The 23,636-nt window shown below is 43.3% G+C and overlaps 1 protein-coding gene across 4 annotated transcripts; it reads right to left on the bottom strand.

Moving 5' to 3' along the window:
- Positions 1-420: 420 nt before the first annotated feature.
- LOC110986538 (TELO2-interacting protein 1 homolog) lies at positions 421-22,596 on the bottom strand. Of its 4 annotated transcripts, XM_087147265.1 has the most exons (24): positions 22,485-22,584; positions 21,427-21,875; positions 20,466-20,671; positions 19,582-19,721; positions 19,168-19,243; positions 18,650-18,795; positions 17,597-17,712; positions 15,932-15,943; positions 15,461-15,744; positions 13,524-13,750; positions 13,155-13,211; positions 12,622-12,747; positions 11,586-11,711; positions 10,265-10,463; positions 9,919-10,123; positions 9,271-9,356; positions 8,468-8,641; positions 7,737-7,779; positions 6,540-6,647; positions 5,555-5,839; positions 4,788-4,893; positions 4,377-4,575; positions 2,416-2,713; positions 421-1,880 (listed from the first exon to the last, which is right to left on the bottom strand). In XM_087147265.1, the coding sequence occupies exons 3-24, from the start codon at positions 20,645-20,647 to the stop codon at positions 1,737-1,739; spliced, it is 3,339 nt and encodes a 1,112-aa protein (XP_087003391.1). In that variant the 5' UTR covers positions 20,648-20,671; positions 21,427-21,875; positions 22,485-22,584; the 3' UTR covers positions 421-1,736. The 4 variants fall into 4 exon arrangements, 3 of the variants coding, with proteins under 3 accessions (XP_087003391.1, XP_022104170.2, XP_087003392.1); XM_022248478.2 differs by lacking the exon at positions 21,427-21,875 and having other exon boundaries at positions 22,485-22,596; XM_087147266.1 differs by lacking the exon at positions 21,427-21,875 and having other exon boundaries at positions 20,466-20,743.
- Between the last annotated feature and the right edge of the window lie 1,040 nt (positions 22,597-23,636).

Raw genomic sequence — 23,636 nt, forward strand, 5'->3', positions numbered from 1 at the left:
CCCAACAGCTCATTATGCTTTAACATAGAAAAAAAAAAATGTTTTCTGAGTTGCCGGTTGTAATCGCGGAAGTAGAGGCCAAGCGACTCTGAGTTCAAGAATATTTGATTTGGCTACTTCAGTTTCCCCTAATTATGTTATCGAGGGATGTCGGACAACTCAACTATTTGCCAACTCTACTTCGGACAACTCAATCGTTGAGACAACTTGACCGTTTGCCAAGTCGTCCGTTAGGACAACTCGACTTTGACAGACAACTCGACCAGTGAGATCTCTTCACATAATACAGTCATCACGTTTTTCCCAGTTCAAGATCGGAAAATATTCAGTCAGATTGCAGCTCTATAAAAATCCTCAAATTCCAGTGAAATGTGGTCACCGTCCACCTTGTGTGATAGAGATACCACGATTACCACCAAATCAGTTGAAATTTTTAAACTTTTAATTCGGGCGTACAGGATCAACGAAAGTGGTGACACTTTTTCTTGTTCTGGATCGGAAAGTAACTACGTGAGCGGTAAATCTATTTTCAGCCAGAATCATTGTAAAACCTTATCTTCTAATGAAAAAATTCTCAATTTAGAAAAATTTGCTTCATACATAAGACTTCCAATGAATTTAACAAAAAATTGGATTTTGTGTAAATTTCGACTTAAATTTTTCAGCGGCACAGTGTGAGCCATCAACGATATACTTCGTGCTGTACAGCTGACAAACCCATTATGAACGTATATTTCTGCAACGTCCGTATAGCGAGATGAGTTTGCAAAGTATATTGCATGCATGTACTTAAGGCCAAAAAACGTCGGTCTCTGGTCTGACCAAAGTTCCGGATGGAGTTGGCTTTTTAAGACTGGCATTTCATGGAAATGAGTGGCATATTTAGTCCAATAGCAACGGCTAGTAGCAGCATGTCGCACGTCATGCCAATTCCCAAGCTATTTTAAATGAGCTGTGACAAAACATTCTTTTGTCATTGTTCACCCTGTTATTTATGACTGGCCTTGTGAAGGGACTTGTGACTGGACTGGTGATGGAATCAAATACAACACTGGGAAAAGGTGGGTTTTTAAAGAAAAATAATATTTGTACGTTGCCAATTTCGTTTCCATGATTTAATTTTTTCGTTCGCATGAAATACAAAGTCAACACAAACGCAAATTTGTGACGTTGCGTGCCTTCAAAGTCTCTCAATATTCTGGCGTACATGAAATTGCCAACAGAAATACATTCGAAAATGCACCTAAATGCCTCCCTGGACATTGTACGCTTCCTGAAACTACTTTGCCCGTCATGTTACATCACTTGAAAAACGTCTATAAAGTGGGCGTCACAAATTTGCATTTGTGGTCACAGTAGGGGAGATGATTTCTGAATGGCCATCCTTGTGCGGAGGCTATGAATGCACGCGCATGATGTCAGTGACTAGAAAAGTGGGTGGAGTCAAAAAGTGGGGGGATTACCCCCGCCCGGGATCTCCACCTAGGGAATGTGGCACATTAAGTGTTACTTCTTGAGATTAATGCAGACTTTCCTGGGCCACAAAAGATGCCAAATTGTCCATGGAATTGAAGGTTGCATCCTTAGGGTGGGAGGTTCTGCTTCATACATCCATTGCGCTAGACTGGCAAACCACTTGTGGAAAAGTAGGCCTTGGCCCTGGTATTTCTGGCCAGCTTGATGTACCATTGCCCTTTATACAACCCAAATAACAGCCACAACTGACGGGAAGTATATCAGCCTGTTCCTTCTTCTAACGGCAGACGGTGACCTTGTCTCTTCAGTGTCTCCTGCAAGATTGGACGGGGCTGAAGTTGACCAAGGAGTCTCAGAATGTTCTTGGCATATTCACCTCTGTGGGGGTTGATCTCGCCGAAGAACTGCAAAGAATAGAACAGGACAATTAGTGGAATTGTGTAGACAAAAATCACAAAACTCTGACTTTCAGACAATTCTAAAAACTGTGTTGTAAAAGTACAGGCAATGAAAATTGCCTCCCCAAGCACCAAAGTAAATTTGGAAAGATATGGATTCCAATAAGTTTTCTCTGCATTTACCTGTTAGCCATCTGAAAGCAATCATATGACCAGAAAGGTCAAATTTAGCAGGGAAAATACTAAGGTATTCACGTAGAAAACAGAATGTCACAGACAAGTCTCATAGGGTTTATGCACAGGGTATCAAGTGAAGTCCGTAGATGGAACTCTTTCTCTAAATTTGAAGGGGTAACATCAGTATTGCACACTGCACACTTTTTGGATAAAATTTTGACATGGAGTACCGAGGATCAAAGAGTTTAAGTGTGATGAAGGGTGCAGGCTGAAAAAATGTGAATCACATTTGCAGAAACCATACTTGTAATTTTCTTCTGGCATCTTTCCAAGAGACGCCTCTTTGATGTGTGAGGACACTCACCTTGTGAGCTGGAAAGCATTCATGTGGTGCTCGCCGGCTTGATGGGCAGTGGACATCGTTCAGCGTCACCCACACTGCGTCGGGTTCCAGATCTGCAAATGCTCCGAAGCTCTCCTTGGCGGCCGCCTGGAGTACGCCTGGCTGCCTGGCGCTCAGGTACGGCAAGCAGGCGGTGGCCATCTTGGCTAGCTCCCCACCTCCCACGCCTGCTTTGCTGCAGATGGGGCCGGCGCAGTGGAGTACGGCCAGCTGCAGTTTGCAGGCCGAGGTGTGCAGGTAGGCAGGCCCTGCTTTCTCGCTGATGCAGAAAGAAAACAAAGCAAAACTAAACACACTCCAAAGATCTGTTGTCACCTGGGAAGGACTTATCAACTTTGACATGCGAAAGTTGACAAGACGGCCGGAGGGACAACTGAGCCCAACTTTCTGCCACTGCATAATCCCCGGCAGAAAAATCGTACATTCATCTCCTAACAATGAAAATGCACACATTAGCATTACCAACCTAACAGTGACCATTCCTCTGTTCTTGTGCAGTTTAAGAAAACTCGATTTCACTGGGACCAGTATGAGCATTTTAAGCCGGAGTGTTCCTGATCCTAGCCCTAACACCCAAATGCCTACTTAAACTATTTTCCAGAAGGAGGTAACCTTATGTGGACCTGGAATCAGTCCACACGGGGTCACGCAACCAGGACCTCCTGTGATCACGGGGCCGTGCTAGGCGTGTAAGGTTGGGGCTACCCATAGTGGCACCAGAGCTGTGGGGACTACAGGTGTGTGACTGAATACACATGTAGTTCTTGTACACCCAAAATTCTTTGTGGAGACAAAATTTTTCTGATGAAAGAATCGGTCACTTCAGCGTGAGGCCAGTCTGGGTTTGTGTGCACGCACGGAGATCAAGCTGTTCAAGCTGCTTGCAGTCCCTGTAAAATTCACAATGAATTTGTTTCAAGTAAACAGTTCTCTTGGCAGTAATAGGTAAGATCAGCCCTCATCAACCACTATATGTTAGGATGTGTGAACAGTTTTCAGAAACAGTGCTGTATTCAAGTCCATCACAAGTCCCTGTGAGTCCCTGTATAGTTCATCACAAGTCATTCCGTCTTAAGCCAATTCACAAGCTGTTCAAATGAACTGTGACAAAAGCATTCCTTTGTCACTGTTCACCCGCACGGTGGTAGTTTAATAACTAAGTAAAATAGTAAACTTGTGGAGATGAGACGGCATTGAATTTGTAGACGCCTCGTGTGTATTTAATGTGGAGGTTCAAAAGAGAAGGCTGACAGATGGCAAGCTGTGAATAAAACAGGGTCACATCAAGCCCGGTTGCTGCTGCACGCGGTCGTACCAGAAACGGTTTGGTTGCATTGATTCATTGAGCAGAATGGTGTTGAAGTGATAAACCACGAGTTCAGTGGCTTGAACTCAGGTTTTTGGCCAGGCCAGGCAGGCTGTACCAGGACTTCTAAGCATCTCTCTCAGCCACTGTGATCTCCCTATGAGGATTTTGTTAACCGGTTCAGGGTGCCAAACCCCAGAGGTGAGCATAACACAACTGCTTGAAAAGCGCCTGTAGTTTTCGCAACTTTCGTGAAGTTAACAAGTGTGGCAGTTAGTTTTGCAAATTTAGGAAACCACACTTGCCAGTTTCAAGTGCTGAAATTGTTGCTCAAGTGCCTAAGTTTGTGCAAATGTGGAGCTTGAAGCCCCATAATTCCAAGGGTAGTCATCTGTGTGGGCCCCCGTTTACAGTAGTGATCACCAGATACCTACGTGAAGGTTGGACCAGCCACCTGCAGTGTTGTATACTGTAATTGATTGACACCTTCCCTGGCACCGAAGCGGGCCAGAAATTTAAAAAAAAGTCATTTGCCTCATGTATTCCCGATGAAACCACACCAAATTTTTTTTTTCTGGAAAGGGGTGTACAAATTCAAAATTCAACTAACGCTTACCTTATTTTGGCTTGGGCTTCCAGGATGGACACCAGTTTGGGCCACACATCCTTAATGACTCTCTTCTGTATGAAATCTCCAGCGGTGTCCGCCATGGTGTGCAGTGTTTCACATGCCCTGCAGGTTACCAGCTGCTCGGTATCCTGGAAGCGTTGGACGAAGGCCGGCCACAGGCGGTGGATAAGGGGCAGAAGCTCGTCTGAAAGGGAGAACGACATCACATGGTTCTACAAAACATGCAGAAGAATGAAACGGAAGCCTTGAGATAAGGGCAGCTGAATCCTGTGATCACCGTGATGCCGGATCGGGTCAACGTACCCAGGGATGTGTCGTGACACGCAGGGCATTTAAGTACTTTCTGGCAAATTCCGTACATGGTTGTGCAAGAAGTTTCCACTATTTTCTGTTTACCTTGGTGGTTTCGCAATGCAAGGATGCCATGTTTTACTGTCTCAAGAACCTTCAGGCGTAGTCTTGGGTCACTGGATGACAAGAAATGAAGACATCTCTCCAGGACCTTCAGAATGGAAATGTAAATAACAATCACTGTGGATTTGGAAAAACAAAACAATGCAGACTGATAGGGTGCCCAGCTGAACATCTAAAATTATTTGTCATCCAAAGCTGGTTTATTATCACGCCGGCCCATTGGGTTGATAATATCTGATTACTCCCGAAAACCCTCAGCATAGGGCTCGATGTTGCCTTTTCAGAGGAAAATATTGCTGTATGCACCCTGAAGGGTACCCATTTAGAGGCCTACTCCTGGGTGGAGAGAGGCAAGTGGGAGTAGAGTGACTTGCCCAAGATCACACCATGTAACAAACTCTTGCACTCAAACTGCTGACACTACTGTACGGGACTGCTAACCCCAACCAACAGGCCACACATCCTTGTCCAAATGTAAAACTTCTCTGGACTTGTGTTTTCAAACCAAGGAAATCAAACGGTTAGTATATTTCTTGTAGGAAATTTGATGTTTTGACAATCCAGTCTGGTTCCTGAGATATGGAAATACCCTTCCTTTTTTTGGCCATGCTTGAAACAACTTATGAGATTGATCTTTTTGCAACAGAATTTGCATTCTTTTTTTCAAATAGGAAAAGAGCACCCTCTATTGTTAAGGCAAGCTTCCATTAATTTTTGGAAATATGACCCCCCCAAAAAAAAATCCACACCTCCTTGACTGTCTTGATGTGCATGGGCAATGCCTTCTCCTTGTCAACCTCGTCCCCACCATCCATCTCCTCCCCGCTCGCCTGACTCGGATGCATCCCGGGATCGTCATCTATATCCTCCTCTCGCACGTCGCCCTCGGCGATGCGCTTCAGACGCAGGTGCTCCAGGAAGAAGTCGCCAATGGATTGGAGGGTGATGGGAAGATCGTCTGCGAGTTCGCGGTCCTGGCCGGCAGGATCTTTGTCGAGCAAGGGCTGCGAATCTTCTTCCGATGGCTCTGTTTTCTGTACAAGAAAAAAAATAGGGGCGGGGGGAATGTAGTGACCACACAGTATCAAAATCAATCAATAGCAGAAACACGGTTAAATAGTACAAGTTACAGTACAAAATGTTGTGTCTGCTGGTTTCATGTTTTGGGGCTTAACGCTAAAGGAGCCCGGTTATTTTGGCCCATCTCACAGCCCCCCTGAGAACTAGGCCGTGCCGTGTTCAAACCTTGATATGTTTGATACTTGACTTACTTGTAGAGACACTCCTTATCATTACAACTGTCCAGTTTGAACTTAATTGGCCATATGACTTTGTTGTTACAGTCATTTGAAATTAAAGGCTATATGCGTTCCAGCTCACATGCATTGAGCAGGGGAGTGAAAAAGTGTACATTTTTGGCTGACCTGTCTACGAAAGAAATGGGAGCTGCAGAAGGAAGGAGTGTTCCATTTTTACAAAACTGGTTACGACTTGACCGCAAAAAGTTACTCTAAAAATTTATGAAAAAAATCACTGCGGTAGTTGAAAATATATCTAGGCCTCTGCCCCCTGGCTCTTTTAGGGTTTACTCATGACGATTTGTTCATCTGAGCTAACTCTTGGTTATGACAGCCAAACTCACTAATGCCACGAGTGGTAATGCCAGATCCATCCACGTTGTGCCCAGATTCTGGAACCCCCTTGTACCACAACCCTTTCAATCTGTCGCCTAACCTTGTCATCACAGGGGTACCACCTGTAGATGGCCATGACGAGCGTCTTCAAGACGTCCATCACCGTGGCGGCAACTTCTTTGTGGTACTGGTCCAACGTTAGGAGGATCTGGACAAGACAGAAGACGGAATCGTTCAGACAATGAGTACAATGATGATAACGGAGAGCGCAAGGAGTCCACCAGGACTGGTGTTCAAGGCACTACTCACTATTACCCCTGCTCACTGGGCGCACAAAACAATCACAAATACCATCTCAGCAGCAATATTGCAACAAGATGCAAAGCGCGCACTGATCCCAACCGCAGCGGTACAGGGGACCCATCGTCTCATCAAAAGGGTCCAATACCGATGACTGTACAGAAGTAAGATCCAATGACCTACGCGCAACCAATCCCAATGACTGCGTCTTCGGTACTTCCCCACAAAAAGAGACTTCATTTCCGTTCATTAGCAAACAGAAAGAAGCTGTTATTCTTCTTTTTGATACCTGTCTGTTTGAAAATCTAATTATTTCGGTGGCCCCCTACCATAGAATTAGGCACAATCTTGTTGGTTTTCAGCATGGTTAGGGTTCAAGTTTCTATTGATTTCTTTAACCATGAAATGCATTGTCCGACTGGGCTAAGAGTCCATACTCATGCAGAGTGAGTAACAAACCAGACACCTTTTATAAATGAAGTGTCTGTGTAGTTTCTTCTCTTTCCTATAAAAAAGAAAGACCTAGACAGAGCACCAGTATATTTTAACTTTGTCACTGTTGTTTTGCTATTTTAAAAAGGCATTTTGAAGCCTTCTCAGTTTTCATGTCAATGTAGTTTCCATATTCATAGCAAAACCGTGATGTCATTCCAGGAAGAAACTTCAGTGTTGTTCGGACTTGTGTAGAAACAAACTGCTAGAATTTGTCCTAGATTTCGTTTTCTTTGGTGATTCATTGTTGAGTAACCAACCATTTTTCAGAGCTGTGGAAATGCTGAGTTCACCATCAGAACAGAAAAAACCTACAAACTACACAATGTTTTCCCTGAGTGACAACTTAGCAGCAGCGCCATAATTAACAATGTCATGGAGAGCCCGCAAGGCCTCTTACGATTTTTTAGACTTAGTACAGCAAAGGTACAAACACAGTCAAGTCAGAAAGCAGAGTAACTGCCTTCAATGAGAAGGTTTATGGTGGTGGGAAAAATGAATTTACCTCGTCTATGGTGTCCTGAAGAAGAGGCAACATTTCAGCATTACTAACAAAAATGAAAGACATCAATTAAGAAAACTTTATGAAATGGACAAAATGCAATTGACATTGTCAGCTCCTTGCGTCTAGAAAAACCAAACATGTATTAAGTGCATTTAAAGCTTCCTGAATTCTCTGTGTTTTTAGAAGAACCCATTGGTGATTATGAACACAGAAGAGGACGGAACCTGTATTTTTGGAACATGCCTGCCATTGTCCCATAGAGTACAAATCGTGACATCATTTGTTGTAACATAAACAAATGGACTACTTTGTTCAAATGCTGGTTCTCATGCTGACGCCTTGTTTATTTATACATGTATATTAATTTACTTCTTCTTTACCCTGGGGAGACCTATCAGTATCAAAGCACTGTTTTCCATAGGTGCCCAGAAATTACAATCATTAACAATTTATTAATATTAATTTAGAATTACTCACCAAAAAAATTATTAAATAAAATCAAAGTCCAATAATGCACAACACTAAAAACAAAACATATGAGGAATAAATATAATTAAAACAAATTTAAGGAGATAATGAGAAGTTAGCACAGGAAACTAACAAAACATCAAAACCAAACTTTAAAAACAGCCAAAACGAGGCTTATGAATTACATGTAATGCATATTCCAAAATGAGTATTTAAAACTCACTACTGGTGCTTCGGTACTCTCACTTTTGACTGATATGTACCTGTGTCGGAGGGTGACTTGTAGAACAAGAGGGGCCTTTGGGTTCATCTCTAGGTGCCTCAGGCTGGACGAGATGGCGTCCACTAGGTAATCGGCATTGGAGCTCAGGAGAGCTGGGATGGTCTGGTATCCACAGGCTATGCAAATCTGTACCACAGTGCTGTAAGCTGTTTGGCTGATCGGGAGTAGAAAGCACCAGATTACAACCGTGTGTTCTCGAGTAACATTCTTGTGACCCGACATTTAGAAGTTGTTGAAGATCTATGGCAATGAGCCAGTTCGGTTTTGAGCAAAGTCATTTGGGAACAAAGCACATGCACGTGTCTGCGTACCACTGCGCTCATACGGTAGGCCTCGCTGATGAGTCCGCATGACGCGCTTCATTTGGACAAGCGCTGTTGGAATACTGAACTGCTTCAGTGTTTGACAGCACTCTTGAGCAATGAAAAGGAAGACCATTTCTGAGGGGCAATTTTTTGGGGTGCACGGGGATAAACAGAATTTTTGTTTTTGCTGGGGATGGTTTCAGATTGTGGCTGTCCGGCTTTATTCCCAACAAATTTGGCGCTAGACTTGTTTTTTGAGGACACTATTTTTCTTCAGCAGTAAGCATTATGGTGTGCTCTAGGAGCCCTAGAGGCCTCGCTCGACCTGGAAATCCCAAGTCCCAAGTCTCCAGCCACTCACAGAACTGTTAGAACATCCACTACAAAGGACTGCTTTCGGTCATTTAGTCACCATGATATTTTCAGAATGGCCTTACAAACATTTGTTGTTGTTGGTATTAACAGCATTCCAATTTACCTGATGACAGCCTTCTCATCTGCAAGTTTCTCGAGGACAGGGTAGAGGCAGTCCATGAGAAGCAGACTGAATGCCGGTCCTAAAACCTAGCAGAAATGAGATGCTGAATTTAAAAGCCACAATGCCATTATGATGTCAGATATTGCCATTTTAATCCTTGATTTGAAGTGGCAATGGCTGTCCAATTTACTGCCATGAAATGGGCCTGAAGCAAGACAAGACACGGAAGGCAGACGGAGCGCTTCACTGTCAGAAGTTGAGGGTATCTCCAGGGCCAAATACTAAATGGGAATATTTGTTCTCTAGTGTCAAAGATTTATGCAAAATATCAAGTTTGTCAATTTTGAACTACCCGTCCTAAACCATTTTTGCCTAAGGACAGGTGAACAGGTGGGTAGATGAGACACTGGCATCCTCCCCAAAATAACTCCTCAATCCTTAAGTTGTCCTGTGTAAATGGAAGACTTCCTAAGGATGTAAAACTAACGTTGGACCTTGTAAGAAATTTAAAATTATGGTGGAACAAAAATGTTGAGATGTCCTGAAAGTAAAGATAGCCCTAACATCATACTTGTTATTACTTCTTTCCATATAATTAAATAAGAGAAAATTTGATTGAGAAATTCTTCAAAATTCAAATGAATATACCTGGGCAAATGCCCCAATCCCCTCCAACAGCAGGCTAATCAGCAACACATTGCTGTTCAGCATGGCCAATGAAACATTGCCTCTCTCCTGTTGAGAGACAACCAGCCAATTGGATGTGTCCTTAGGAGCTGAGATGGCCTCTGATTGGCTAGGGCAGGTGGGGAGATTCCAGTGCATGGGAGATAGGTACTCTTGCAGCAAAGTTCTTGAAGAGAGACATCATATTGAAATAAGCTGGTTGAATAAAAGCTGATCTAAATTTGTATGTCACTCATCAGCCAGAAATTGTTAAGTTATTCTTGAAAAACCTCCTTGAACATCGATAAGAAACAAAAATCACCCTTACCGAACTGCACTCTCAATTTCAGTTGTATCCCTCAAGGCAGGACTGGCTGATCCTTCCCACGATGTCTTGTTGCTGTCATCCAGTGGCGTCACCCTGGTACCCAGCATGATCTCATTCAGGACTAGGACCGCCTGTTTCCGGTGTGATGACGACTCATGGAAGAGACCCAGGAAGTGGTCCACAAGAAGGGTAATGTTTCCTGGGGGAAGAAATTATCACAATGACAGTCAATAAATGGGTGATCATAACACAATATCAATACTGGTGATTCACAAGCATTTGAAAATGTTTATACAATGTTTCCCTCCCCCCCAAAAAAAAGTGCGAGCAAGTACTGTCCATTTTCAAAATGGGCAGTGCTTATAACTAAAAGGGTTTTAACCACTTCCTGCCGGGCCATTTATCCATGTTGATTCTGCTGGGCTGGGTGATTTTTTCATTTTTTTCTGCTTTCAACATGCTTTAAAAAATTCATAACTTCATTTAAAAATAACTCTCTGGTGGCTATAATCTGACAGACGTCTACCGACACCCGAGTATTTCAGCAAGGCCTGGCACCTTCTAAAAAGAGCCCAGATTGTGCAGTGTTATCTAATTTTCTTTTGTTCCCGAAACCGGCACAGTGACGTCTTTTCGACGGGCCAGATTAGCGTGCAGCAGTATTGTATCACTCATCACTGGAGCCCCGGAGCACTGTCCACGCTGGTAATCTGCTCACACTGAATGCCACAAACAGTGGTATAATCTTTCAAAACAATGACGGATTTTCCTCTGCTACAGACAACTGAAAAAATGTTGGAAATTCCCAGCAGCTCGGTCTTTTGTTCCGAGTATGGTCTTTTGTTACAAGGCCCAGGTCCCTTTGTCTGATTTCGGGTACCCTGTCTGTGCATATAAAGTCAACGTCTCCGAACCGAGCTCCCCAGCAACAAGTGGTGATGCTCTTCATTTCATCATTTTTGCTTTTGGTGATCCAGAAATGTGCCTCAGTAAACTCAGGCACTCACAATGAGCCGCTTGCGAGTTAAATTTGAATAAAATCTGAATTTGAATAAAAATAAAATAAGGTTAACTGAGACACAAAGGTGCATGTTGAAGGTCTGTATTAAAACAAATTGATTGCAGCTACCAATTGACCCTAACCCCCTAGGGTGTATGTAAAATCATATTGAAATTGGAGGATTTGGGACTGTTAGGGTTAAAGGATTGTTTGCAGTGCAAGAGCAATGAGTATTTTCACTGAGACTAAACAAAACCAACTTCCCACACTAGGAAGGTGAAGGTGTGGTGACAATGTGTACAATAGAATTCAAACCTGTACCATGCATTCCAAGTAAATGACAGATTTCGATGATCGCCTTGTGGATTCTCTCGTCGGCAAACTGCTTGAAATGCTTTCGTCTGGCCGGGTACGGTTGGAAGGTGTCCACAGCACTCACTGCCGATTCTGCCACCAGAAAAAAAAAATCAATTCCAGCCAAGAACCCTCATCGGTTTCGTGAAGATAGAGAGTTCTGCATTTATGGAGTGGCCAGAAGATGAGCCGTTTTTTTCCAACATCTGACACTTGCTCCCACAAGAGTTTATTATCATCAATAGGCAAAAGGTCATGGGACAGGTACCAAAGAATGCAAGCAGACTTAACAGTGAATACAAGTTGTGTAATCAGCAAATGGGAGAAGTTTAATAAGTGATTCCTGTATTACGGTTTGGATTGTGGGCCAAGTACCTGCCTATGACATCACCATGTGATATACAATGGGATGAGGTAATATGCATTTTTATCACCTGGTCACATGATCATTCAGTGCCACTGAAAATACTGTTTCAAGATATGAGGCATAACAAACTCAAATTACAACACCTTGTTGCTACTCCATATAATACTTCCATCCTGAGTCACTTAACTTTGACCACTGATCTGCCTGTTCCCCTAAAGAACTACTTTCCAGCGACAGGGCTTCACTATGCCTTTTGCGAGTTAAATTTGAATAAAATCTGGTACACCGAGTTATCTGATTGCCCATAACACAACGTAAATTCTCCAGACTAAAGACACTATTGCTCTACCTTCTGATTCTGGGCAAAGATTTTGCATAGTGACAAGTGACAACCATCTACGGAATTGACTGGTTCCTTTGTGCCCTTTTTACCCACTGAAAACAGTGTATTGGTGCAAGGAATCTCTTATTTAACTACGCAAAAGCTTGCCCGAATCACAAAGTATAGTAACAGTGTTTTTAGTATGGAGAATTCAAATTATCAAGTTCTCGTGAATTTAAAACACTCGGTGTACCAAGATCTATTCAAATGTAACTCACAAAATGTCTATTGCCGATGGAAACTCAAATATTTACCTGGACGAAGAGTTGCCTCTTCTAGAATCTTAATGTCCCTGAGGTCAAGCTCCAAGACTTGGAGGAGTGCTAGAGACAGACGCCTGAGATGGGCGACGGAGTGCAGCAGTGAGGATATCCTAGGACCTGGGTTATTAAAAGGGAGAGAAAATGGCGGAGGAACAAGGGTGTCTGACACCTGGATTTTTCGGGGTGGGGGAGGGGAGCACTCATTACTGGCAAACTGCTGAACCATTGACACTGGAAGGGGTCAGATCCGAAGTATTTCCAACAAAACCGGTGATTTTTATCAACTTTCCAGCCCTCTTTGTTACTCTCGCTTCTTAGTTTCTCTCTTGGTTCATTTTTTTTTCATTGTTTTTCAAGGGTCAATAAAAAATTTAGGGTTGCTGGGTTTTCCTGGGTGGGATTTTGACCCAGTATCTCCTACATACTTGTGCAGGTGACCTCATTAGCCAAGGCCAAAGGTTACTTTATTATTTCATTCCAGGCTGCCTTAGAGGCAATTACCGTTGAAACTAGCAACAACATACCAAGAAGTTTCAGATATCCAATAACCAGATTTAATCTTGCCAGCTTTATAGCATCATCTGGAAAGAAAGAAAAGCTAATGTTTAAAGGTTGAGATGAAGGGATGCTCGAGAGGTTACCATTAGGCCATTCCAAGAGGTTGGGGCACAATTTGTGACGGTGTCCATTGCTACGTGGGTTCCCTGCATGTAGATTCCAATTTGACATTTTTGGTCCTTCAAAATATGATTTGACTTACGTGGAATCCTCATTTTGACGGAGTAGGCTTAAAAAACCACCTGTGCTCATTATCCTATGACAATTTTTGAATATGTAAAAATGCAAATGAGTGATGTACATAAATGAATAATTAGTGATGCAAATGACATTACCTGCAGTCCTCATCAGCCGTGGCAGCGCAGTCATCAACGAGTGCAGGTTCTCCTCTAGGAGCTCTACAAGGGGTTTCCCTACCCCATCCCCTTCATCCTCCCCACCCATGTGTGCCTGGGCAAACCTCTCCAGAACCGCCTTGCACCGGGCGGCCACCTGGTCGTATTCATCGCCGACAAGAGACACCAGGAGCTCTAGGAATTTTGGAATGCTGGCCGACAGCGAACTAGAATGGATGAAACAGAAGGAGGTTAGGACCTAGAGAGGACAGTAGACAAGGAGGGCGTGCCTGGCATGTAATTCATGTCAACAGTTTGGATCCATAAGGAGCAAGTACAAACATGAAAAGGGTATGCAGGCATGAAACTTAGAAAATACGAAGAGGACGATGCATTGCCAAGGGAAGCAATGCCTTCAGGCTGTTCTCTAATGGGTCTCGAGCTGGATCAAGAGAGGGCGCTATTTCCTTAGCAACAGATGTTCCTTCGGTACTAACTGCGCATCGCTGGTTCACAAACGACTAGGAAACGCAAGGATTGCAGTCACATCGCCACCAACAAAATTAACACTCCTGACCGACGTGGCTCTTTTCAACCGATGAGGGGGTACTTCTGCCTGAGGCAGATACTGTTTGCGTACATTAATTTTAATGTTCTGTTTCCAGCACTCTCATTTGGAGTACTTTATCGGATGCAATGCTCCAATTCTATTACGTTACAACGTGGAAATCATTTGCAATTTGAAAGCATGTGGCAACTTATATCGTAACTGAAAGAATCAGTCTCCCCTCCAACTGTCTAATATCAAATGTTTCCTAAAACATTTAGCAGTAAATATAAATGTGCATACACAAAATTGGGCCTTTATTACTAAAACAAAACCACTTCATCTCCACATGTACCCATTTGTGAATGGTCAAGGCAAGCAATTGTAGTAACATATCTTGTTCCTAGGCATACTCTCAGAATTCAACATTGTCACCAGGGGGGACGGAAGGGGTTTGCGCATGATGTGAGCACAGCGATCTGTAAGCCTATTCCATTCATTAAAAGAGGGGTGTTCATAAGAAACAGTTTCATTTAAAGTTACAATCTCCAGCGTTTCCATTATCTACAAGGATTATTGAAGAACTTGTTCTGTTTTCAACATGCACACAAGCCGTTTGTTTCAGAAAAGGATTCCCATTTCAGCTTCTCGATCCAGTTATGAATCCTGCACGCGAACGCGTTTATAATGCACACGCTGCGCTGTGATCTCCTCGAATTAACACCCCTAAATTCAATGCATAACGATATAATTTGTAAAACTTCCACCTTCAACATTGAGTTTTTTCCTAAAATCCTTCCCTTCAACATGACCTTTATTCCACGTTATAAAAAACGATTGATGCGTCTCATTCAAATTTTGTCCATTGCTTTTGGGTATGCGTATAGTAAAATAATTCTTCACGTTTGATCAATACTTACAGCGCGTGGAGATGCAGCACGCACGACCAACTGTCACACACAAAAGCGCATGCGGGCAACGCTATGGCATATTGGCACGGCACGGTCAAAAAGGCATTGCGGGTAAATAAAATATCTCTCCCGAAGACAACTTTCATTTCGAAAATCAACTTTTCTGATACCAGTTAAAGTCCCATATAAGAAATACCGGTATATCATATAGGTTTAAACACTCTAATTCACAGTTGAAATTAATTATCAATTATCAAGCTGTTTGTGGATCGCGGTCCATCTTCACGCAGCTAAGAAACAAAGGATACACAATACTGAATGAGAAGAGTTTGAACGTCCCGGTAGGGGGCGCTTGTCGCACAACACCCTTCCGTCCCCTGATTGTCACCATATACGTTTTTAAATTTTTTACCCGGGCACATCCGAGATTATTCAAGATTATTCACTTCAAGACTACTCCATAATCTAGTTCTCAATACCTTTTGCAACTGAAAAGAAGCTTCTCTGAAAATATCACCATTGCGAGGCGTATCTTCCAGTTGGGGTTAGTTGCCATGGCAACAATGCGACCAATCAGAATGTCCAGTTTCTTGGCAGTCGAGTCCACCCATTTGGATGTTCTTTCCACCCACAGATCTCTTCCTGGGCACTTGGCCTCACCTTCTTCCAATAGCGGGCATTTATTGTCTTCATTCGATTGGTTCGGAGTGTAAAGGTCATCCATCACCATGGCAACAATTTTAGACCAGGTGTGGATTGCCGCCTAAGCAAAATAAAGAACATCATTAACATTTCAAACAAGGATTGTACACATAAATTTCAATCATGTTAATTTTCCTCATAAAGTACTCTTTGTTTTAAAATAAACAAGGGAACAATTTGGGGAGAACAACTTGATGCAAAATGTCTGTAGCACTGATCAGAATCATTTAAAAATCCCGGAGACTTACGACTGTAACTTTCTGTTGTTCACAGGTGAACATGCCCATTGTACACAGCGAAGCATTCACAGATAAGACAAAAGAAGAGAAAAGAAAACAGTTTCATCTTTTAATCATTTATCTCAATTCCCACTTTCAACCTTTTTTACAACCATGACAACTGTGACCCATCCCAACAAAACGAGTCACAGGTCATCAATGCTACATTTTCGTGGAGATTTTTTTCCTCACATTTTGCACAACAGCAATCAGTAGAACTTTCTTATTTCTGCCCGTATAATGTCCATGTTTATTAGGGTACCAAACCTAGCCATAAACTGAAAGAAGAGCCAATGTTTCTCCCTAATATGCATGAAAATCAAGTAAGTTCAAAAGAGGCACTTGGGACTCATTTTAATGGTTCAGATCACAATTTACAAAGGATTCAACACAAGTTCATTTCAAAACTATTTCTAGCCAATACATTTATGAAGCTTTGAAAATAATTATAAATCAGACAGTGTTGAGGAAAAACGTTTTGCTTGACTATTGACGGCAAGAGACAGCATGTTAAATCCACATAACCAGGGCAATACCCAAATTTTTAAAAGCACATGCAATGACCGTACGTGTGAAGCATTTAACTATAATTGTCTTTTTCCCTGGAGTGAAGGCTCCAAAAATCAGAGTGGGACAGACATAATTTTCATGTAAGGGGATGAAAATCCCCCTAGCCCATGCCCTCCCCACTTCGAAAAGAGGTGCAAGCCTTGCCCCATCAGCCCCTCCCTTCCACCGCCATTGTTGGAAATCAATCAGAACTATTTGTCATGTCCCCCGCGTCATGTCTGTATTTATCAGTATGTCAAGCTGAGCGATCTTTCTGTAGATCAAAATGAAACACTGAGACTGCTCTAACTCAAGTGGACAACACCGTAGTTGAAAAAGTCCACAGCTCGAGTTTAGGATGTGTCGTTGTTACCCTCCAACTTCAGTGCTGGGATGCAAACACGACTGAATGTTTAAATGGTGTGGCGATCAGAGGACAATCTTGGATTAGATGTAGATAAAAACCGTAGGAGATCATTTTGTATTTCCATAAGTAACATGCGGCAAAAGAACCTGTTTGTATTCATGGAAAAGTCGTCGAACAAGTGGGTGGACAGCACTGAATCACTTGGGACACTTGTAGCCGATGACATTATGGGAGATGTCAACTGCACAGAAAATGCTGATGTTTGTTCTTTCTGTGCAAACAGAACACATGGGGGGAATGGAATCAGTGTATTTTGTAGTCAACCGTTATCGGGCTATCAATAACAGCATTCTTTGCTCTTCAGTCGCAGTTTGATTTGGAGGAGTTTCTTTTAAGGATCTCCATGGAAGTTGAACTCTGATCGGGGGTGGGGGGAATCAATAGGCAGCTGTTATCAGGCTATCAAAAACAGTATTTGTTGCCTGTCGGTCATTGCTTGCTTTGGAGGAGTTTCTTTGAAGGATCTCCATGGAAGCTGAACCCTGTCGTCAGATCAGCAGACAAGATCATCTTTAATGTATTTACTGTATATCACCCGAGGTTTGAACTGTTGACATTGGCTGAACAAAGGTTATATCTTATCTTGTGTTCCAAAAAGTGTGGCACAGTAACAGGTGGATCACATGCCACAGCCCTGAGAGGGGTACGGAGGTTCTTACCTGACCCTGTTTGGTGTCACCCAGTATGACCCGGCTGAGCGCCAGGCTGATGCCCGGCAGGAATGAGGCGAAGCATGCTCTGGATTCCTTGATGGTGTTGCTGGCCAATTCTCCGCCTCAAGGAGGAGACAAAAAAGTTAAAATCTCAGCAGCTGAAGTAAGATGACAAGCCAATGAGGCAAATTGATTGGCTTGTCATCTGACTGATACACAACAAAGGACCCAACAACATAGTGCTTTGAGTCTGGGGGGCTCATTTAAGCATCTGATGAGCACTGCGTTAACTGACCTAGGCCCTGGTTCAACTGTAATCTTAGCTCTGTTTCAACTGAATCTGGTCTTGGGCAAACGGATAAAGTAGAAGAAGTTCACTGATCTGAGCCAATAATCGACTGGCTGTGGCAGTGCAGAAACTGATCATACCACAGGATCAATTGACCTGAACAATGTGCGCAGTTCAACTGATTTGAGTCAAGGGTTAACAAACTAGAGATCTTGGTCTACTCAAGAACTATGTCAATTGACCTAGCACTGGTTCTACTGACCTGAATTCAGATAGAGTCAACTACCCTGTCAAATCAGTCAGTGGAACTGAAACTGGGTCATATGACCTGAGCACTGGGTCAAGTAATATCAGGCCTGGGATGGAACAGGGTCAATTAAAAGGGTTGAAATGACCTGAGCAGTGAGTCAACTGAACAGAACGGGGTTAATAAAATCCATGTGCTGCAAGTCAAGCGACCCAAAATCTGGGTCAACTGACCTGCATTGCAGCTGAAGGAATAAGGCATAAGCCTTTTGCAAGTTACATTTGAATAACATCTGGTAAAATATCTAATTGCCCATAAACATAACAATTTGAATTCCCCAGACTAAAGACACTGTTGCTATGGAAACAAGTATTGGAACAGTGTCTTTAGTAAGGAGAATTCAAGTTGTTATGTTCATGTGAATTTAAAGAACTCAGTGTACCAGATTTAATTCAAATTTAACTCACAAATGGCTGATTGAGAACCAGGTTATTACACGGTGGTTGCCGCTGGGACAACTAACCTCCACACTGAGCAAGATGTTGCAGACACATCATGGCCTTGACCCTCAATTCCTTCAGTTTCTCGGACTCAGCCATTCCCAACAGGACGGAAACAGCATGGCCCGCGGCTGGAAGGAACTGCGGACTGTACAGACGACTAAGGACACTGGGAAGAAACAAAACAATCATTTCAACAGAGAACGTAGAGCAATTCACACTCCAAAGAAAAGTTTACCATAGCAAAACCAGGACGCATATCAGCGTGAATTGTGAAAAAGTTAGAATCGAGTCCGTCACAAGTCCTTTGGCAAGACCAGCCATAAATGACGTGGGGGGGGGAGAACATTGACGCAGGGATGATTTGGTCACAATTGGCTCAGATAGCTTGTGATTGGCTCCAGACTAAATGAACTGTGAGAGTCTTGAAGGGACCTGCGATGGACCGACTACGAATGTGCAACGTGTGCCCGTTTCAAAAATGATTTTGTGTAGCACAGGTATAAGGTGCTCAGTGAAGGTGCGGGCAAGAAAGACTCACAAGTCCGAAGCGCTCTTCAGCAAGTCCTCCAAGCACGAGACAACGGCCATCTTTAACTCCTCGGCTGGGCTTGAAGCTGAAAGGAAACATGAGACAACTAAAAAGGTCTGTACGCATTTATTTGGTGGGGGAAAAAAGCAACATGATCTATAATAATCAGTATGTTAAGTGTGCACTGGAAAACTGCCATTCCTCGGGTTACATTTCTCGTGGACATGTTCCTCTGTTTTGAAGGTTTCATATTCATTTCATTGCTCATCAAAAGGTTATAAACAATGCATTATGAGATCTTTTGCAAATCTTATTAGGTAATTGATGGGATGTGTGATTCTATTTGAAGTCTCCTTTTCAGGACAGATAAAGACATATTTAGTCTCCTTTCGAGCCACTCAGCAGTGGCAAATGCACACAAACCTCCTCCAACGTTGGCCTCCGGACTGACAAGAATACAGAGTGTGGAGAAGAAGTCAGAGAAGACGGGCCAGTCCCTGACCGTGGTGCAGGAGAAGATCTTGCTGATGCACCCTAGGGCATTCTCGCAGCAACCGGCGGGCCTTTGGGAGATGAAGTACACGAAACACTGCGAATGTTCAACTGCACTTCAAACCACGAGGTTGTCAGAATGAGCTCAGAAAATCCGGCATGAACAGAGATTCTGTCCTTATCACCGGATATTCTGTCCCGGGACAGTTTCTCTCTAGGAAATATTGTCCCCCTCTGGGATGTTTTGTCCCCTGCTTCAACAGAGAATTCATCTACCCCAACCCCTTCCCCAGGATCTGTCAGACTGTCACCCACGTGAGAAATAGTTTTCCAACATCAAAAGTGGATATGGCATTTCAAATTCAGCCACACTGATGATTTTTCCAGGGGGGATGGGTTACCTGGACATTTTTCAGGGTGGGGAAACTAAGCACTCCTCAGTAGCAAACTGATTAACAGTGGACGGGGGTATTTATGGGGTATTTTCAAGCAAATTAGTGATTTTTCATCACGTGATCTCATGTTTTTTTCCAGTTTTTTCCCTTTTCTTTTGTTTTTTTCTTGTCGGGGGGTAGGGTGGGCATGTGCACACTCATCATGCCAAATGGCTGCCTGGCTTGACAGCCATTCCTCTGATGTAATCAACACCCTTGACGGAATAACAATGTGCAGGCCTACTCCGAGGAAAGAATCTTGATTTCAAACTGGGACACAGCGTAAAGCTTTCCACATCTGCCGACAACTGATCAAAAAGCAAAGCTCATCTTGACCTTATAACAACTCTACTCTTCTACCTAAATGCTGTTTACTCTTACATTTTCTTGGGCTCTCGGAGCACCAGGCGAAGCGGGAACAGAAGGTACTGCTGGAGAGGTTCAAGGGTGCCCTCGTCCATCCCCTCCAGGAGAGTCCTGAGCTGTTCGACGGTGCTGTTGGAAGGCTCCTTTGACAGCCTCACGCATAGGGGCCGCAGCCTTTCAAACGCTGACTGCGTCATCTTTAAGAAACTACCTGCAAGGCGCTGAAATTAAGGATGTTCCACTGACGCGTGACTGAAGGTGAAACTTTGATTTGTTTCAAACCAATCCAAATCCTACAAATAAGGCATACTATTCGTTAGGCACAAATTCATGACCACCAGAACTGTTCAGACGACAAATCCCAGAGTTCTGAACAAAGTCAGTACTTGCAGGATATTTTGAGTATGGATCTCTTCTCATGAAAATGAAGATGACGAAGTCAGACATGTCGGAATGACATAACTATGGAACCAAATGAATCATTAATATAAAACTACCAGCGTAAAATTATTAGCCTGGTTCAGTTCCCCAAAACACTCACCATGATAAACAATTGACACAACAATATCTTGAAGTCATAGTTATTAATAAATAAGGTCTCGTGTCAATAGTTAATAGAATAACAAATAACATTAACTCAGGTTAACGTTTTGTCAGCTGGTCAATAAGGCCCTAACATGCCTAGCACATGTCAATCTTGAGAGCTATTCACTGCCCTATGGCTGGGGCTAAACATGCTTCACTAACAATAACATGCCTAAAAGGCCATGAGAATAGAAGCTGTAGATTCACATCCACTGCCAGCTTGTACCAAAGCCACCTCCCCCCCCAAAAAAATCATGAGGGGCCTATAATTACAAAAATTTCATTATTCCAATTTGTAACTTAAGACAAAACCACAAAAATACATGTAAGAGTTCCAAATTTTCTAGTAGCTGCATAAAACACCGTATTTATGCATTTTGTCCATACTTACATGAAGTGCAGTTTAGACAGCTTTCGTATGTCTAAGTGTCATGCTCCCAAGGCATACAAAGTGGGAGTGCGAGGGTTGCCCCTAGCCGTTGATTCCAAAAAAGAATTAATGGCAGTTCTCTCAGACTGAGTTGGACATTGATACTTCTGATCCTTATTGACCTGATCCATGAACTTATGAAGAGCTGACCGGATGACCACGCCTACATGATGATGATACATGATGCAGGCCTTTCTCATTCCTTAGACCCGTAAACAGGGCCCTACGTGTAGAATAAAGAAGCATACATAGGGCCCTATTTACGGGTCTACTCTTTTCTCAGCAAGGCCATTGGTCATCTTGGTTGTAGGTTCACTAGCACCAGTAGGCCTACTAGGCCTAGATGGGGCGGCATGGACATCCGGGACTCTTGCAAAATGGTGGGTAGGCCTGGCAACCGAGGAAAACAACTGTAACAAAGGCGTGTGTATATGTACATGTAGGTACTGATAAAAAAAGAATGTGTAATCCAATCCTTTGACTAGCTGGTGCACCCCTACGTCACCATGGCACAGTTGCGGTTTTCATCGGTTAGGCCTACAGTAGGCCCTACCCAGTACCACCATTTTCATGATTTTGTGAGAGTCCCACATGTCTGCGCCACCCCATAGGCCTCTTTGAATGACTTGAAATTTATGAAAAGTGTCTATACTTGGACATGTTGGAGGTTACTCGGTCGAAAACCATGATTGAAAACCGCCGCCTAGCGCCTTTCCCCTATTTGTTCCTTGCTCTATACCCCTACCCCCAGAACTGTGGGGTCCAACGTCCACCACGGGGGAACCTTTCCCCTACATGAACTGAGAAATGAAAAAATGCCTCGTGTTTTTGGTAAAATGTTAGGACGTAAATCTACAAGTACAACTTCCACAGTCACGACAGTCACAGCCTAGCGTTGTTTTTAATACTTTTTTATAGGCCTAATGACTTGATATGCTTGACCATGTTGACTGTGTCACTTTGAAGATCTTTTCCTTTGAAAAACTACAGAATGTTATCTTGGCATTCCTTTCGCCTACCTTAAAAAATTAAAAAGGATCATCCAGTCACTGAAGGCCATAATCAGCGAGAAAACTTGTCACACAGGCATATGATCGGAGTACATGAGTTTTGGATAATTTAGTGGGACCGCAGAAAGAAGAGCGCCCTCACACAGACAGTGCGGGCAAAACACCGTTCTAAGCAAAGATGGTATAGCGCCGCTGTGTTTCGCGGAAAAAAATTGAGGAGCGTGTAGAGGTCTTTCTGAGGAAGGATAGGTAGATATGTACTTGTTAGGGAGGGAGATATGTGGACAGCGTACGAGAAGTTTATCAAGATTTGATGACTGAACCTGGGAGCAAGCAATGTGGACAGGGTGGTGAAGATCGACTGTTCTTCGGAAAATGGGTGGGACGGATCTGTCAGTAGGCTAAAGAGACTGCCCAAGCAGATTTTGCCAGAACAAGGCATGCTCCTCGAAGCCAGGGCGTCGGCCCAGATGCAGTGCTCAGCTGAGATAGCCCTGCTATGTTAACGTTGTTTCCGGATGCAACAATGAAGTGGGGCTACCACTACGGTACTTACGGTGTGGCACTTGCGTCTGGCAAAATGCTAACGCTTGGGCTTCGGCGCATCAGGAAGTGCTGAGAGCAAACATTGAACGGATTTCAAGATGTAATGAAAGATGTTGCGAAGCAGACAGAAAAAAGGTTGTAGGACTTTGAACGAAATTGTTGCATTGATAAAGGAAGTTGTAGAGGGATGGGACAGGATGAGTGCAGAAGAACAAGAGAGTGTGAAAAGGATGAACCACTTTTTTTGCGGCATGCATTTTATGGTGGGTTTGGCTGACCAGGCAAGGGTTTGATTAAAGGTGTGGGAGAAACAGCTGAGCAAGGGGTGTATGGCTGGAAGAAAGGGGGTCTGAAAGAGGCTGACATGATTGCGACGGATCTGATGGGACGAAAGGTTGAATATTTGTGGCTAGATGAAGATGGTGAGCAGATATGGGGTAAAGGGGGAATTCTTAGCGTGGGAAAAGATGGAATGTGTGATGTGTAATATAGCCAGTCGGAGTGAGTTTGTTTCTGCATGCAATTGGGGACCCTGAACAATAGAGGACAATAAGGTCCGCGATTGACAGAGGGTCCCCGATTGACAACTGTGTACAAAACATATGGGTGGTCTTC

This window comes from Acanthaster planci, linkage group LG16 (assembly GCF_054643075.1).
Source record: "Acanthaster planci isolate LZ-2023a linkage group LG16, COTS_SCS, whole genome shotgun sequence".
In the NCBI taxonomy this organism is placed as follows: domain Eukaryota; kingdom Metazoa; phylum Echinodermata; class Asteroidea; order Valvatida; family Acanthasteridae; genus Acanthaster; species Acanthaster planci.